Genomic DNA, 16,838 nt, shown 5'->3' with positions numbered 1-16,838 from the left:
ACCGAATATACCGACATGTGCAACATGGTCATTTTCCTAAAATTCGGTATCTGTAAATTTTTGGTTTATTGCCCAGGCCTACACAGGCTCATTCACACGCTCACTCCAGTCAGTAGTTTCGGTTCCTCGGTCGTCTGAGGTTTCGTCTGCTCTGAAGTTTGCAAAATTGGATATGCACATGTTAAAGAACATGAACCTGAATAAGACACTTTAAAAACACATTTTAATTCACTGTCCACATACAGTGATAGACCAGATTCAGCCGGACCGGGAACATTGTAATCCTAACTTTGAATTTTAAACTTTAAAGTTTGTCTCTGTTGTGGTATCGAGGATTTTGTGATGAAATGTCGATATTTTCACAAAATGAAACAATTACTACAGAAAATAACTGTGAAAATAACTCGCTCTCGCTTCAGGAGAAGTTTGAGTTTTTTACTAATTCACCCTGACAGCGGGACTGATGCTTATTCCGTTTCATTTGAAAGACGTGTTTGTATTTATGTAAGATTGAGTGACTCAACTATTCTGGGAAGTTTTGAATAATCCAAGTTTGTTACAGTGATCTGTAGCTTTTCCCTGAAGGAGTCTGAGGGGAACTTTCTGGAAAAAGGATCTGATCAGTGGCGGCTGGTGGTAAATTTCTCAGGTGGGGCTCCTTATTATTTTTCAATTTCAGCCAATGTTAAGTTAATTACAGGACGATCATGAACCACATTACAACTATCTTGTCTTTTTTTTAGATTGAGAGAGGTCTCAGTGATGAAAAGTATTGTACTTTTAAACAGCGAGTGAACAGAGACACTTATTAAGACTCTTTTATGAACATACTTAACAGACTCCCTTTTAGAAAATGAATGTGTTTTAGGGCTGGTTTACTTGAAATGACAACCAGAGTTTAGGGTAAACAAAAGTTATATCAGGTTTATTTTTAAAACATATCAATTCATCTTTCAAAGCTATTTAGAACTGTACCTCAAAAGAGACTTACAAAATAAACTGTGTGCTTTTTTAAAGCTCTTAGATTTTCAGTCATTAATATATTTGAGCATCTCGAAACATTTATAAACAAAGCAAATATAAAAGTGAATAAACAGTAAAACACAATAAACAGAATAAGCTAAATGAATACAGTTCAGGGCCCATTGTTATAATTTATTAATTTATTTGATCTTTATTTTTGTGATTCTGGGTCCGAGTGGGGACGGCGGCCTGGCGCCCTCTATTGGCCAGTCGCCATTGGATTTGAATCCAATTTCTTCGATGTTTCAAGTGAAAACACATCATTTTCGTGTTTTCATTTCTGAAAAGTTTTGTGTTTACACACAGCAACTTTGTGAAAACAATAACCTGTCTACAAGGTAACGACCATCCCAGGCCACTAGTTGGTGCTCTTGGTCGTTTTTGTAATGAAACCACACACACACACACACACACACACACACACACACACACACACACACACACACACACACACACACACACACACACACACACACACACACACACACACACACACACACACACACACACACACACACACACACACACACACACACGCGCGCGCGCAAGAGACGCTCCCACAAAGTTTGGTTTTCAGTGTCTCTGAAGCACCCGAACTGTAACACGAGTGTTTTCACTTGAAAACATCGTCGTACAAACGAGGCCATAGATAAAACATTCAAACCAACAATGATTGAGATGATCATCAGTAAGAACATTGTTGATAGTGTAAAAGGTGGACTGGGGACAGACTGGAAGCCATAAACACAAGCTTGGAGAAGAATGATAATAAGTCAGACTTTTGATGTGAAAGTCGCTCACAAGGTCATGTGAAGGAAGTCACGGTCTGACGACGTGAAGTCGGAGATGACAAACAGACACGAGGCTTTAAAAGCTCCTGAGCAGATTTCCTCAGTCAGCCTGACGGAGGGGAGCAGTTTTAAAGCTCCCTGTAGAGACGGCACTGCCTCGTCAGTAAAACCAGCTCATCAAGTCTGCAGGTGGGGGTCCGGGTGGGCGGGGGCACCTGAGTGCCGTTGGGCCTGAGCTGCACCGCAATCAAATGTCATAATGTCCGAAAGGATTCATCAGCCGGCGCACATCAGCTGAGCGCCGGACCGGAAACAACTGAATGAAGACCTACCGTCTCCCCGAGGAGGCCGCTGGTGTGACTCCGAAGACTGAAAATAACACATAAACGTGAATTTTATCGTGGATTAAAGATTTGGCAAGGAAAGTTAAGATGAACTTGAGAAGAAGAAAATGACTGGTAGGGAACTTGACTCCTTCTACCAACAGGACATGATCGTCGATCTCCAGAGTGACGCTGTCAACATCAACATCAACATTTCCACTGTCGTTCAACTCACTTTCATTTCTGTAGTGTCAAGTTCAACAGGCACTGCACCGGACCGTCAGGCAAAACCAACATTTCCACATGAGCAGGCAGAGGAGACGCTGGAAGAACAGGAAGAAACCTGCACAACCAGACCCAGAGGAGGAGGAACACGTAGAACCAGACCCAGAGGAGGAGGAACACGTAGAACCAGACCCAGAGGAGGAGGAACACGTAGAACCAGACCCAGAGGAGGAGGAACACGTAGAACCAGACCCAGAGGAGGAGGAACACGTAGAACCAGACCCAGAGGAGGAGGAACACGTAGAACCAGACCCAGAGGAGGAGGAACACGTAGAACCAGACCCAGAGGAGGAACACGTAGAACCAGACACAGAGGAGGAACACGTAGAACCAGACCCAGAGGAGGAGGAACACGTAGAACCAGACCCAGAGGAGGAACACGTAGAACCAGACCCAGAGGAGGAGGAACACGTAGAACCAGACCCAGAGGAGGAACACGTAGAACCAGACCCAGAGGAGGAGGAACACGTAGAACCAGACCCAGAGGAGGAACACGTAGAACCAGACCCAGAGGAGGAGGAACATGTAGAACCAGACCCAGAGGAGGAGGAACACGTAGAACCAGATCCAGAGGAGGAGGAACACGTAGAACCAGACCCAGAGGAGGAGGAACATGTAGAACCAGACCCAGAGGAGGAGGAACATGTAGAACCAGACCCAGAGGAGGAGGAACACGTAGAACCAGACACAGTGGAGGAGGAACATGTAGAACCAGACCCAGAGGAGGAACATGTAGAACCAGACCCAGAGGAGGAGGAACACGTAGAACCAGACCCAGAGGAGGAGGAACACGTAGAACCAGACACAGTGGAGGAGGAACATGTAGAACCAGACCCAGAGGAGGAACATGTAGAACCAGACCCAGAGGAGGAGGAACACGTAGAACCAGACCCAGAGGAGGAGGAACACGTAGAACCAGACCCAGAGGAGGAGGAACACGTAGAACCAGACACAGTGGAGGAGGAACATGTAGAACCAGACCCAGAGGAGGAACATGTAGAACCAGACCCAGAGGAGGAGGAACATGTAGAACCAGACCCAGAGGAGGAGGAACACGTAGAACCAGACACAGTGGAGGAGGAACATGTAGAACCAGACCCAGAGGAGGAACATGTAGAACCAGACCCAGAGGAGGAGGAACACGTAGAACCAGACCCAGAGGAGGAGGAACACGTAGAACCAGACCCAGAGGAGGAGGAACACGTAGAACCAGACCCAGAGGAGGAGGAACACGTAGAACCAGACACAGTGGAGGAGGAACATGTAGAACCAGACCCAGAGGAGGAACATGTAGAACCAGACCCAGAGGAGGAGGAACACGTAGAACCAGACCCAGAGGAGGAGGAACACGTAGAACCAGACCCAGAGGAGGAGGAACACGTAGAACCAGACACAGTGGAGGAGGAACATGTAGAACCAGACCCAGAGGAGGAACATGTAGAACCAGACCCAGAGGAGGAGGAACACGTAGAACCAGACCCAGAGGAGGAGGAACACGTAGAACCAGACCCAGAGGAGGAGGAACACGTAGAACCAGACCCAGAGGAGGAACACGTAGAACCAGACCCAGAGGAGGAGGAACACGTAGAACCAGACCCAGAGGAGGAACACGTAGAACCAGACCCAGAGGAGGAGGAACACGTAGAACCAGACCCAGAGGAGGAGGAACACGTAGAACCAGACCCAGAGGAGGAGGAACACGTAGAACCAGACCCAGAGGAGGAGGAACATGTAGAACCAGACCCAGAGGAGGAGGAACACGTAGAACCAGATCCAGAGGAGGAGGAACACGTAGAACCAGACCCAGAGGAGGAGGAACATGTAGAACCAGACCCAGAGGAGGAGGAACATGTAGAACCAGACCCAGAGGAGGAGGAACACGTAGAACCAGACCCAGAGGAGGAGGAACATGTAGAACCAGACCCAGAGGAGGAGGAACACGTAGAACCAGACCCAGAGGAGGAGGAACACGTAGAACCAGACCCAGAGGAGGAGGAACACGTAGAACCAGATCCAGAGGAGGAGGAACACGTAGAACCAGACCCAGAGGAGGAGGAACACGTAGAACCAGATCCAGAGGAGGAGGAACACGTAGAACCAGACCCAGAGGAGGAGGAACATGTAGAACCAGACCCAGAGGAGGAGGAACATGTAGAACCAGACCCAGAGGAGGAGGAACATGTAGAACCAGAATCAGAGGAGGGAGAACTTGCAGAACCCGACCCAAGAAAGTGAGCCATAGGGTTTCAGCCTGGAGCTAATTTTCTTCCTCCTCATCATCATCGTCGTCATGGCGATGCTAACAAGCTGCATGATACTGCCACCGCTGTGCTTCACTGCAGCGATGGTTTGAACCAGACAGACGGACTCAATTCTCTCTTTACAAAAGTATTCAGACAGTATTCGCAGTTTTCAGCATTACTGGACAAGTGTAGCACCTGGTCCTTCAAAGTGGATGAAACAGTTCCGTCAACATTGTTATTCCAGGGTTTCCATGACAACCTGAGATCAGAAAGAGGAATGCTTCAACAGCTTGACAAAAATACCTTTACTTTATTAGCATTTTTTTTTTAGAAATAGAATTCATAAAGAAAGTGTAACAACACCGCAGAGGAAAAAGTAATCCCCGAAGAAAGACGCAACACAATAAAAAACATGATTGAGGCTAAAGATGAAAAAAATGTAAAACTGGCTGCTGGTTTAAAAACAGTCTCATTCTAAGTTTAATAGTTTTTGACAAATCAAACCAGACTGATTCAGGAGTTTTTTCAGGTAATAAATTATTGCTGCTGCTGAGATGAATGCTTTGTGTGGCAGGACATGGGAGATGTTCAGCTTCCTGCTGCCTCTTGGTCTTCACTTCACTTTGTCCATGTCTATAGTGGTGATGGGCTCCTCCTCTGGACCTGCCACGCCCCCTGCTGTCTGACAGCAGGAGTGCTGATGCTCCTTCCAGTCCTGCACAGAGAAACCGGCTGTGGTCAGATTGTGTGAAGAGGAGTTTGGTCCGTTTGCTCGTGTCACACATTGCTGTGTCAGAGTACATCAGAAGACTACGGTGGCCCTGAAGTGCAAACCACAACAACAAATCACTAAACACAACAACAAATAGAAAAACACAACTGCATATTGAAAAACACAATAGCAAATTCAAAAACAGGAATTCATTAAACACAACAACAAATTGAAAAACACAACAGAAAATTGAAAAACACAACAACAAATTGAAAAACACAACTGCAAATTGAAAAACACAACACAAATGAAAAAACACAACTGCAAATTCAAAAACACAACAGCAAATTCAAAAACACAACACAAATGAAAAAACACAACTGCAAATTCAAAAACACAACAGCAAATTGAAAAACACAACAAATTGAAAAACACAACACAAATGAAAAAACACAACTGCAAATTCAAAAACACAACAACAAATTGAAAAACACAACTGCAAATTGAAAAACACAACAACAAATTGAAAAACACAACTGCAAATTGAAAAACACAACACAAATGAAAAAACACAACTGCAAATTCAAAAACACAACAGCAAATTGAAAAACACAACAAATTGAAAAACACAACACAAATGAAAAAACACAACTGCAAATTCAAAAACACAACAACAAATTGAAAAACACAACTGCAAATTGAAAAACACAACAACAAATTGAAAAACACAACTGCAAATTGAAAAACACAACACAAATGAAAAAACACAACTGCAAATTCAAAAACACAACAGCAAATTGAAAAACACAACAAATTGAAAAACACAACAACAAATTGAAAAACACAACTGCAAATTGAAAAACACAACAACAAATTGAAAAACACAACTGCAAATTGAAAAACACAACACAAATGAAAAAACACAAAGACGGTAACTTAAACAGAAAAGGTAGATATCAGTTGGCAGAGAGAGATCTCGCTGATTGGACGACGGGACAGAACCGCTTATGAACCGGAGGTCATTTCTCTTGTGGCGCGTTTAGTTTCAAGAGGAGAAAATATCGGGAAGGAAAGGAGGAACAATGTTTTGTCCAAGCTGTGAGAAAGAGTCGGTAGAGGAGTCACCAAACTTTTCCATGTTTTGAAATTCGTGCTCCAGGCAGAATAACTTCCGGTTCAAAGGCTGAACGGCTCCGTCGTCCAATCAGAGAGCTCGTCTGCTGCTCTTCCATTAAAGTTAATGTCGTTGTGTTTTTCAATTTGTTGTTGTGGTTTGCACTTCAGGGCCACCGTAGAAGACACCGTTGATATTCTGCATTAAATTCTATTGATCATAACATCCTACTGCAGAGACAGTAACATTTCATCACGAGGTTAAAGGTTCAGCATATTTATAAGACAGGTTTCATTCATGTTAAGGACTCCTCACTTCAGACTGAACTTAAACACGGAGTTCCAACCGGATTCTGTCTTGGGACCGATACTCTTCTGATTCTCTATGATTCCCATAGAGAATATTACTTTTATACTATTATAAATAAATATTATAAACTTGTTAAACTAGAAGCTTGTCATCTTGGATGAGCCATCACTTCCTGCTCCTGAACTCAGATAAAACTGAAATTATTATAATTATCTAAAAATATAGTCGTCACACTGGATGGTTTCACTTTGACATCCAGAACCAGTGTGAGGAACCTGGGGGTTATTTTTATTTCTGACCAGGACTGATTCTTCTACTCCAACATTAAACAAGAATGCAGGACTTTCCCCTTCTTTCTGTTTGATGAAGTTGAGAGTCGGTCCGGTTCAGGGCCCCGGGACTATTTTCTAGTGACGCTACGAGAAGATCAGACTGCTGGGAGACATTCACTGCAGAACCTCTGGCAGTAACAATGGGATCTTTGAGATTTGTGCCTCTGGCCGCGACATTATTCCGTCATGTTTACAAGACTTTAGCCCTGCGACTCTGACATTGAGCTCCACACACATACATTTACATTCTCTGCATGAGGAGGTGTGTTCTCTTCTGATTCTTACCTTCCTCTGACAAAAGTTGGAGCAGTAGTTGACTTTGTGGCAGCCCGTGCACTCACTGGTGGCCATCCGACCGCAGTTCACACACATCTGCTGCAGAGTCCACACAGCAGGACAGGAAACATGAGAAAGCAGCAGCAGCAGGAGGAGGAAGGGGAGGAAGAGGAGGAGGAAGAGGCCTTTCTCTAGCTCTTTCAAACTCCAGCAACTTGTCATGGAGGATTCTGAGCCTGTCAACTCCTCAAGGTTGAAGGCAAGATTGATTTTAAGAACTACTTTTGTATGATCCTCAAAGCTTAGCTTAACCATTTGACATTTTATTAATGTAAGGCTTTACAATGTCTTTTCATGTTTTAGTTTTTTGCAGTGCTTTAACAGACCTCATAACTATTTTTGTTTTTTATAAAGTAAAAGAACAATTAAAGCGTGAGTGTTTTTATCATGTCACTCTAGTATAAATAACGTCTAACACCCAACACAACTACACCAATTAGCACCCACTTAGCATCCAGCTAGCACCCACTTAGCATCCAGCTAGCACCCGCTTAGCATCCAGCTAGCACCCACTTAGCATCCAGCTAGCACCCACTTAGCATCCAGCTGCCACCCACTTAGCATCCAGCTATCACCCGCTTAGCATCCAGCATGCACCCTCTTAGCATACACCTAGCACCCGCTTAGCATCCAGCTAGCAGCCGCTTAACTTCCAGTTAGCACCCGCTTAGCATCCAGCTAACACACACTTAGCACTGACTTAGCATCCAGATAGCATCTTCCAGTCTTTTCAAAATACTAATGAAACATTGAAAAAAACCCTAACAATTATACTCGCTTGACAAATTGTGGTCGTATTTCCTCAATTCCTCTGAATAACAGTAATTTGGTATTTTGAGATTGGATGAGACGCTATGTTCTATTACTTCCACCTTATAAATCACGTGTATTAAACAAGGCCAAAGAATTTCATTTCAAAACACTGCTCAGGCGTGTGTGTGTGTCTCACATTCATGATGATCTCAGTGATGTCAGAGCTCCGCTTGGAATCTGATTGGTCCGTTGGCTGAAAGGTGATCTGGTTGTGAAAGGCCTGACTGAGCCCGCACTGAAAACATTCACATGGACACGATGAATGAGAGAAAGAACAGAGGAAACAGCTTCTACCAGAAGATTCTGCTCGGATGTGATGCGCCGCTCTCTCACCTCCTTCCTCCCGCTCTGACCTTTGACCCCCACAGGCTCTCCCACGGAGTGTTTGGCCTGCTCGATCAGACTCTTCAGCTGCTGGACGTTGCTCAGCAGTGTGTTGGCCATCTCTTCCAGGTACAGCCAGGTGTTCTTCTGGCCCCCCCCAGCCGGGCTCGCGTCCAGCCCGGTGACCAGCGCCGCCGCCGCCGCCGCCGGTGGGGGCGGCGACGCCACCGTCGTTGAAGCGACCGCCACCTTGGCTTGGACCGGCTGAGGCGTCATGGCCAACGCCGGCAATGCAGTGAGCACTGAGAGAGGAGGCAGATCCAACCACAGCTCACAAAGTTTGTCTCATATTCCAAAACACACATCAGCTGGTGGAGAACACACACATTTATTTCTCCGTATGCTGATCAACTACTCATCATTCTGGTCCAGCAGCTCTTCTGAAACCTTCTGTCAACTTATTCCGCAACTCTGGCCCCCGCTTTTAGCCTGCGATTAGCCTTCTTCATTTTCTCCATCTTCTGTGGTCATACAGTGACACCCAGTGGTCCCAGACGGTATGTACGACTATATTTAGATATACTATAACTTGGTTCTCAATAGAAGTTGCATGAGCAGCCAGATAGTTAAAAAAAAAAAAGTTACAACTTACACTCGAGAAAATATAGTAGTCGACCCTGAATTACCATAATCACTAGATTCTAAGTCTTATCTGTGTCATGAAGAGGAGAAATACAAAAATAAGTCTAATTTATTTTTCCCTATCCAGATGCACCTGCAGTGTTGATAATGCTGATTTCAAACCTTCTGTCAAATGTTCCTCAGCTTTTAGCCCACAATTAGCCTTATTTGTTTTGTATATCACAGTAAAAGTCTCTTCTTTTAATTACGGAGAAAATCCACTCGTCATGGACGATTTTCTGAGGTACAGTAAAAGCTTTCTGTTGTCATACAGTGACATCCAGCAGTCAGGGATGATATTTATGTATGTATTTATTTATTTATTTATATTTAGCCATATGCCATTAGTACATTTAAAACTAAATACATTAATGATAATACCATTTTATTACTATTATTATTATTGTGGTGATTATTCATGTTTTTATTAATTACATTAATATTTATTTTGAAATTAAATTCATTAACAAAAAGGAACAAATAAAATACCAAAAATGGGAGAATTTAGTTTTTTTTCCAAATCTATAAATGAAGCAAATAAGTTTCAAATAAGATAATAAACATGAGAGTGGACTAAACAAAAAATGTACAAATTAGAATAAAGTGAATTTAAATAGAACATAATCACACCATTAACTGAATCAGTCTGATATTGAATTTTTGCAGTCAAAAGTGGAAAACACTTCATAGGGGAAGATGAATATATCTAAATCGCGGGCAGGTTCATGAGGCGAGTAACTTAAGAAGCAAAGTGAATTGGTTGTTAAAGTTGCAGAGAAAGCAGCCGTGAAGACAAGTGCTGTTGCAGGACAGGTTGAGTGGAGATGAAAGTGATGAAATGTGGACGCTGGGATTGTTCCTGCTGCCTCTGTGAGCCACGTTTGAAGTGAGATGAGCAGCAACGGCTTCGGCGTTGAGGACAGAGACGTCTCTGAATCCCTCCCTCGCTCCACCTGAGGAGCAGCGGCACCGAGGGCCGGGGCTCGTTACCTCGGGGTGAAGGACGGAGACACGTCCACAGGAAGCCGGATCACACGCTGCTGGACACTTCATCGTTTTAAATGTTTAAGAGGTTTTGTGTTTTAAGTGTGAAAACTCCACTCTCTTGATTTTAGGTTGTAAAGATCCGCCTGGCGATTTCAGATGTTGGTGTTTCTCTCCGGCTCAACGTCTCGGGGTTGAAGCAGTGATGGCGCCTCATTAGTCAAACATGCAAGTCCACCGAGCGGCTGTCTCCCGAGAGCTCATTACCCCGACGCAGCAGCCAATCGCAGCGTTCCGGGGATTAGTTAATAGAATGATGGATGGCTGGCGGGGCGACGAGGGGGGCCTGGGCGAGGGGTGGGGGGAGGGGGGGGGGCTTCGTCCTCTCGTTACACGTCCCTCAGAGTTCAGAGGAAAAAGAAGGAGTGTGAAAATGGAACCGACCTGCAGTGCTGGCAAACACCTCGTTCTGCAGCGAGCCCTCCGACATGATGGCCGCCGCCGCCGCCGCATCGCCCACTGGAGCACGGTCAAAGGTCAACGCACCCGAAGTGGTGAACTGTCCTGATGGAGACACTGTGACTGGAGGAAGGAGGAGGAGGTGGAGGAAGAGGAGGAAGAACAAGAGGAAGAGAAGGAGCGGGAAGAGGAAGAGGAGAAGGAGGAGCAGGAAGAGGAGGAAAAAGAGGAAGAGCAGGAAGAGGAGGAAGATGAGGAGGAGCAGGAAGAAGAGGAGCAGGAGGAGGAGGAAGAAGAGGAGGAACAGGAAGAGGAAGAGGAGGAGCAGGAGGAGGAGGAAGATGATGAGGAAGAAGAGGAGGAACAGGAAGAGGAAGAGGAGGAGCAGGAGGAAGAGGAAGAGGAGGAGCAGGAGGAGGAGGAAGAGGGGGATAAGGAAGAGGAGGAGGAGGAGGAGGAAGATGAGGAGGAACAGGAACAGGAAGAGGAAGAAGAGGAGGAACAGGAAGAGGAAGAAGAGGAGCAGGAGGAGGAGGAAGATGATGAGGAAGAAGAGGAGGAACAGGAAGATGAGGAGCAGGAGGAAGAGGAAGAGGAGGATAAGGAAGAGGAGGAGGAGGAGGGAGATGAGGAGGAACAGGAACAGGAAGAGGAAGAAGAGGAGCAGGAGGAGGAGGAAGATGATGAGGAAGAAGAGGAGGAGCAGGAGGATGAGGAAGAGGAGGAGGAACAGGAGGAGGAGGAGGAGGAAGATGAGGAGGAACAGGAAGAGGAAGAGGAGGAGCAGGAGGAGGAGGAAGATGATGAGGAACAGGAAGAGGAAGTAGAGGAGCAGGAGGAGGAGGAAGATGATGAGGAAGAAGAGGAGGAACAGGAAGAGGAGGAGCAGGAGGAAGAGGAAGAGGAGGAGCAGGAGGAGGAGGAGGAAGAGGAGGAGGAGGAGGAGGAGGAAGATGAGGAGGAACAGGAACAGGAAGAGGAAGAAGAGGAGCAGGAGGAGGAGGAAGATGATGAGGAAGAAGAGGAGGAACAGGAAGAGGAAGAGGAGGAGCAGGAGGATAAGGAAGAGGAGGATAAGGAAGAGGAGGAGGAGGAGGAAGATGAGGAGGAACAGGAACAGGAAGAGGAAGAGGAGGAGGAACAGGAAGAGGAGGAGCAGGAGGAACAGGAAGAGGAAGAGGAGGAGGAGGAAGATGAGGAGGAACAGGAAGAGGAAGAGGAGGAGGAACAGGAAGAGGAGGAGCAGGAGGAACAGGAGGAGGAGGAGGAGGAGTCAGACAGGTATAAAGAGAACACAACGTGGTGGTGTGACGAGGCTGTGGCGTCTCACAGGTGGCGGCCGGCGTCAGGGTGATGTTTTTGGGGGCCGGCAGCTCCTTCTTGGTGGGAACGAGCGGCAGGTCGCTGTCCTTCTTCCGTCTCTTGTACGGGACGAAGAGTCGCACCGGCCCGGACTGAACGGTGGAACAACACATGTCAGACGGACTCAAAACACTGGGCCGCTTCCAGAAGCGTCTTCTACGTTACCATGGTGATGGTCTCAGGCGCCACAGGCCCGCCCTCCTTCGGACACTGTCAAGACGAGAGGCAGAAAATCAAACGACGGTTTATAGGACACTAGTTCCTCTAAGAGATGTGGTGTTCGCCTCACCGCTGTCAGGTCGTCGCAGCAGGCCGCACACGTGCAGGAAGCGGCGTGAGGATTCAGGATGCGCTCCTAAACACACGTTTCAGAGTCACACTTCAGCTTCAAATACAATAAAAAGTCATCTTGAAAGAAGTCATTCTCCTGAACATCCACTTCAGCTTTCAGTCAACACTGAGCTGTTCCACTAAGACGCCTTTACTAAACAAGGCTTCGGGTGTCTGACACCTAACGACATTTATCAAATGTTCCCGCGCCGTTCCGGGACGCATTCGTGTCGTGTGCAAAGCCTGTGGTCAGACGCTGCCTCGCCACCTCAGGAAGCAGTCTGGTGCCTGTTCACGCCTGTCTTTAGATCACCTGTGAACGCATGCTCACACAGACCCTCATTTCATTTAATCCAAAGCAGGGTCTAAATTAAAGGGTTGCATAATGTCACAAAGCGTATCACCAAATGTAAGACCTTTTGATGGATACGTGTGGTGATACATGTTTGATGCTGGCTTCCCATGAGGAGGCAGTTTGAGGGGGAGTGTGGCGGTGCAGTGTGGCGGTGCATTGTGGTGGTGCAGTGTGGCGGTGCAGTGTGGCGGTGCATTGTGGTGGTGCAGCGTGGCGGTGCATTGTGGTGGTGCAGTGTGGCGGTGCAGTGTGGTGGTGCATTGTGGCGGTGCAGTGTGGCGGTGCATTGTGGTGGTGCAGTGTGGCGGTGCAGTGTGGCGGTGCAGTGTGGCGGTGCATTGTGGTGGTGCAGTGTGGTGGTGCAGTGTGGCGGTGCAGCGTGGCGGTGCATTGTGGTGGTGCAGTGTGGTGGTGCAGTGTGGCGGTGCAGTGTGGTGGTGCAGCGTGGCGGTGCATTGTGGTGGTGCAGCGTGGCGGTGCAGCGTGGCGGTGCATTGTGGCGGTGCATTGTGGTGGTGCAGCGTGGCGGTGCATTGTGGCGGTGCATTGTGGTGGTGCAGCGTGGCGGTGCATTGTGGCGGTGCAGTGTGGCGGTGCAGCGTGGCGGTTCAGCGTGGCGGTGCAGTGTGGCGGTTCAGCGTGGCGGTGCAGTGTGGTGGTGCAGCGTGGCGGTGCAGCGTGGCGGTGCATTGTGGCGGTGCAGTGTGGCGGTGCAGTGTGGCGGTGCAGCGTGGCGGTGCAGCGTGGCGGCGTGGTCGCAGGCCGTACCTGTATGAGGCAGAGCAGAGGTCTTCCTGCATATCTGATGCTCCTCTTCCAGTCCTTGCTGCTCGCCCGCCCTGCTAGCGCCTCAAACTCAGTGGGAGTGAACCACTGCTGGTTGTGTTTGATGCAGCGGCCTTTCCCACCTGACAATCAGACGGGACCATCAGCTCGGGACGCGGGGGACAAATCTACCAACACCGTCACTCCATTTCACTCCGACTCACCTGAGCCCAGACGGTTCTTGCAGAGGACTCCGCTGGTGTTCCTGCAGCGCACCGGCAGCTCGCTGTTGTACACCGAAGAGTCCCAGTTGTACTTGGAGTAGGACTCTTTTTCCTGAGGGGGGGTCATCGGGGTGGGGGGGGTCTGTGGACCTGGGATGGGCGAGGCAAAGAGGTGCAGAGCAGTCAAATCTGAATGCCGAGATATTCTTTCTATTATCTATACCAGCTATGTCAAAATCATTGCAGTTCACATCATATATGTATGTGTGCATGCGCGATATGATTTGATGTGTTTTTTTGTATCTTTTGACGTGTATTATTATTAATAATAATAATAATAATAATAATAAATATCAAATTATTATTCTTAATGTTAGTCCTAATAATAGTACGAATAATAATCATAATGATAATAATCGTTTGTTCTACCTTCAAATAAATTCTCATTGAATGGTGAAAAAGATCAACCGCGCACTAGAATACCTCAATTCTACTGTTTATAATGGTTTTGTGCAAAATGTGTGGAGCAGCAGTTTAAGCATGTCTTTATTATTATATTGCATCAATCAAGAGCTTGGACTGGACAGTTAGCAGCATGGTGGGTCGACTTGTCTGCTCCAGGTTCAACAGTTCCTTTCTGCAAGGATCCTGTTCAAGCTGGATGTGTGGTCATGACTACCTGAGGCGATGGTGGTGGCCGACTTGAGTCCGGCTGCTTCCACGATGCTCCCGTCAGTGTGAACCACAATCAGAGTGGCCTTCTGGGAGTTGAGTCCATCTCCCAGCTGCAGGGTGGTCCGACCGCTCTGCAGCACAAGCACACGACCACCGGGAGTGAACCGAGTGAGCACAAGGGGTTCACATGTCTGAGTGGAGAGAGCCTCCTGCAAATCTCCAACCTAGAGTTTCAATCGTGAGCGCAGAGTGGTGACTACGTTTTATTACGAGTTTGACTAAATGAGATGAATCACCTGTCATTACAATTTACAATTTCTTTCTATCTCTCTCTCTCTGTGTGTGTGTGTGTGTGTGTGTGTGTTACCAGAACGTGTTCGGGGAGACTTCCTGAAGTGGCGACCGTGGTGGTGAAGACGTTGTCCTCCGGGCTGTGAACGTCCCCCACCGTCACCGCCACCTCTGATCAACCACAGGACAAGTTTGTTCTTAGTGTCACAACATGTGAGAAGGTCTGGCATTTATTTCTGCTTTTTTTTCTTTATATTTCTGTCTTGATATGTTTTTGACCCTTTGTTTTAAATGTCTTATTAAATAGTTTGCATTCTGAATCAAGCAGGGGAAGCTCATTCAAAATCGTACCTTTAAATAACTCTTCTTATCTGTCTGTTTTGGTGCAAAGAGATAAAGGGATGTTGTGAATAGTCCACCTGAATTGGACATTTTTAAAGCCAAATAAATGTATTTTGAACATTTTTTGACTGTTTTCTGTGTATTTTCTTCTGTGTACAACTGCAACAGTGTTTCTTGTTGTGATGCAGGTTTTCTGCACGTCACATCCCCAACGTTGCTATAATAACCTTTGAATGCTGCATCCCGGACGTCTCAGTCCACAGGTGTTAGTGCTGTGTCCACTGTTCCTTATAAAGACTGTCATCACAAGTGAAGAAACCACAAAGTCATGTTTGTGTGTGGTTTCATTACAAAAACAAACAGCACCCACTGGCACTCACAATGTGAAAACTACATTTTCAGTGTTTCTGAAAAGTTGCCTTGTAAAGGAAACTCTGAAACGAAAATACAACAGCGCTGCATCCCTGACGCCTCAATCTACAGATGTGTCTGCTATTATTTCTAAAACCAGTGTCATCCCAAATGAATAAACCAGAGACAGCTGTTCTTTTGTTTGTTTGTTTTCAGACAGTTTAAGCAGGGGTTTACACTTTTGTGGACTTTCTGGTTGTGGTTGTATGTTTGACACTCATCCTAAATATAACTTTAAATGCATTTCTTCCCCCATTCTATCCTATTCTGAGTATTTCCTCCTCACTTGTCCTTCCTTTTTTGTGTCATCGCTCTATTGATGCTCCGTAGGAAAGGATGACTGATTGGTGTAGCATTTAGTTTTACAGATACCATCCTGTTCATCTCATCTACCAGTGTTTACAAGTGCTACTGCAAACTAGCCTGTGTCATATAAAGCAATACACATATCAAATATAATATATAAAGAAATAACTTAAATTTAACTGATATTTTCTTTATTTAAACATATCCTCATACATGTGTGCTGAACAGAAATACAAAAGAAATGTAGTTTAGTTTATTATATTGACAAATGACAACCTGCATAAGTGGCTTGTTTTTAGCATGTGCATTAAAGTCTGTTAAAGTTTGCTTCTTCCAGCCGTGCTGTGTCATAAACCTTGTTTCTGTTTAACTTTCATCATCAACATGGTATTTTGTGTTTTGGCGCCACCCGAAGAGCCTCGGCCTCCTTCGGCTCGAGAAGCCCGAGTTACCCGCGAATGCAGCTTCGGCCTCGTCCGGGTTCGGCAGGGACTCGGCTCCCATGTCGATGTTTCCCGGTTCTCCCATCACCGCCATCGCTGTGACTTCGGCCTCCGACTCGGTATCCGATCCCTCCACCGGCCCGTCGAGGGGCGGTTCATCCAGCCCGAGCGCCTTCGTGGCCGAGTCCGCTTCGTCCATAACTCCGAGTCGAACGACAATAGCCGAATATGGCCGAGCAGCCGCGCGCAGAGCGGGATCCGAGAAAAGCCGAACCCGGCACGAACCGGCGAGGAAGCGCCGAAGATGGAGACGCGCAACGAGCTGAAGTGGAAAATCAGCGATATTTTCTCCTGAAATTTAACGCAAACGTATTTTTAACGTGGGGAGCGACAGCAAAGACGGAAAAAGGAGGGCCGCTTGTTGTTTGTTTTGAACCGAAGTCTCGGCAGAGGGACATACCGGAAAAAGCCGAAAGAACGCGAGACAAGCCGAGGCGAGAGAGAGCGGCGGTCACGTGACCAAATGTAAAACACGCCTCACTATTTCATTTCTCTTTAACGACGTTTTATTTTAAACTAAAACATGATATTTCAAAACATGTATG

The 16,838-nt window shown here is 46.6% G+C and overlaps 1 protein-coding gene across 1 annotated transcript; it reads right to left on the bottom strand.

Annotated features, from left to right (window-relative positions):
* Nucleotides 1–5,085: 5,085 nt before the first annotated feature.
* Nucleotides 5,086–16,628, bottom strand: deaf1 (DEAF1 transcription factor). The gene is made up of 13 exons (XM_080504921.1): nt 16,243–16,628; nt 14,808–14,902; nt 14,445–14,571; nt 13,766–13,915; nt 13,545–13,684; nt 12,381–12,446; nt 12,257–12,301; nt 12,060–12,183; nt 10,715–10,852; nt 8,615–8,907; nt 8,418–8,516; nt 7,418–7,507; nt 5,086–5,380 (listed from the first exon to the last, which is right to left on the bottom strand). Exons 1-13 carry the CDS (start codon nt 16,430–16,432, stop codon nt 5,279–5,281), a joined length of 1,659 nt encoding a protein of 552 aa, XP_080361047.1. The 5' UTR covers nt 16,433–16,628; the 3' UTR covers nt 5,086–5,278.
* Between the last annotated feature and the right edge of the window lie 210 nt (nt 16,629–16,838).

The sequence above is a fragment of the Blennius ocellaris genome (assembly GCF_963422515.1).
Source record: "Blennius ocellaris genome assembly, chromosome: 11".
Taxonomy (NCBI): Eukaryota; Metazoa; Chordata; class Actinopteri; order Blenniiformes; family Blenniidae; genus Blennius; species Blennius ocellaris.
Note: the sequence above shows the minus strand (reverse complement) of the source record. Positions and strands in the feature narration are given on the sequence as shown.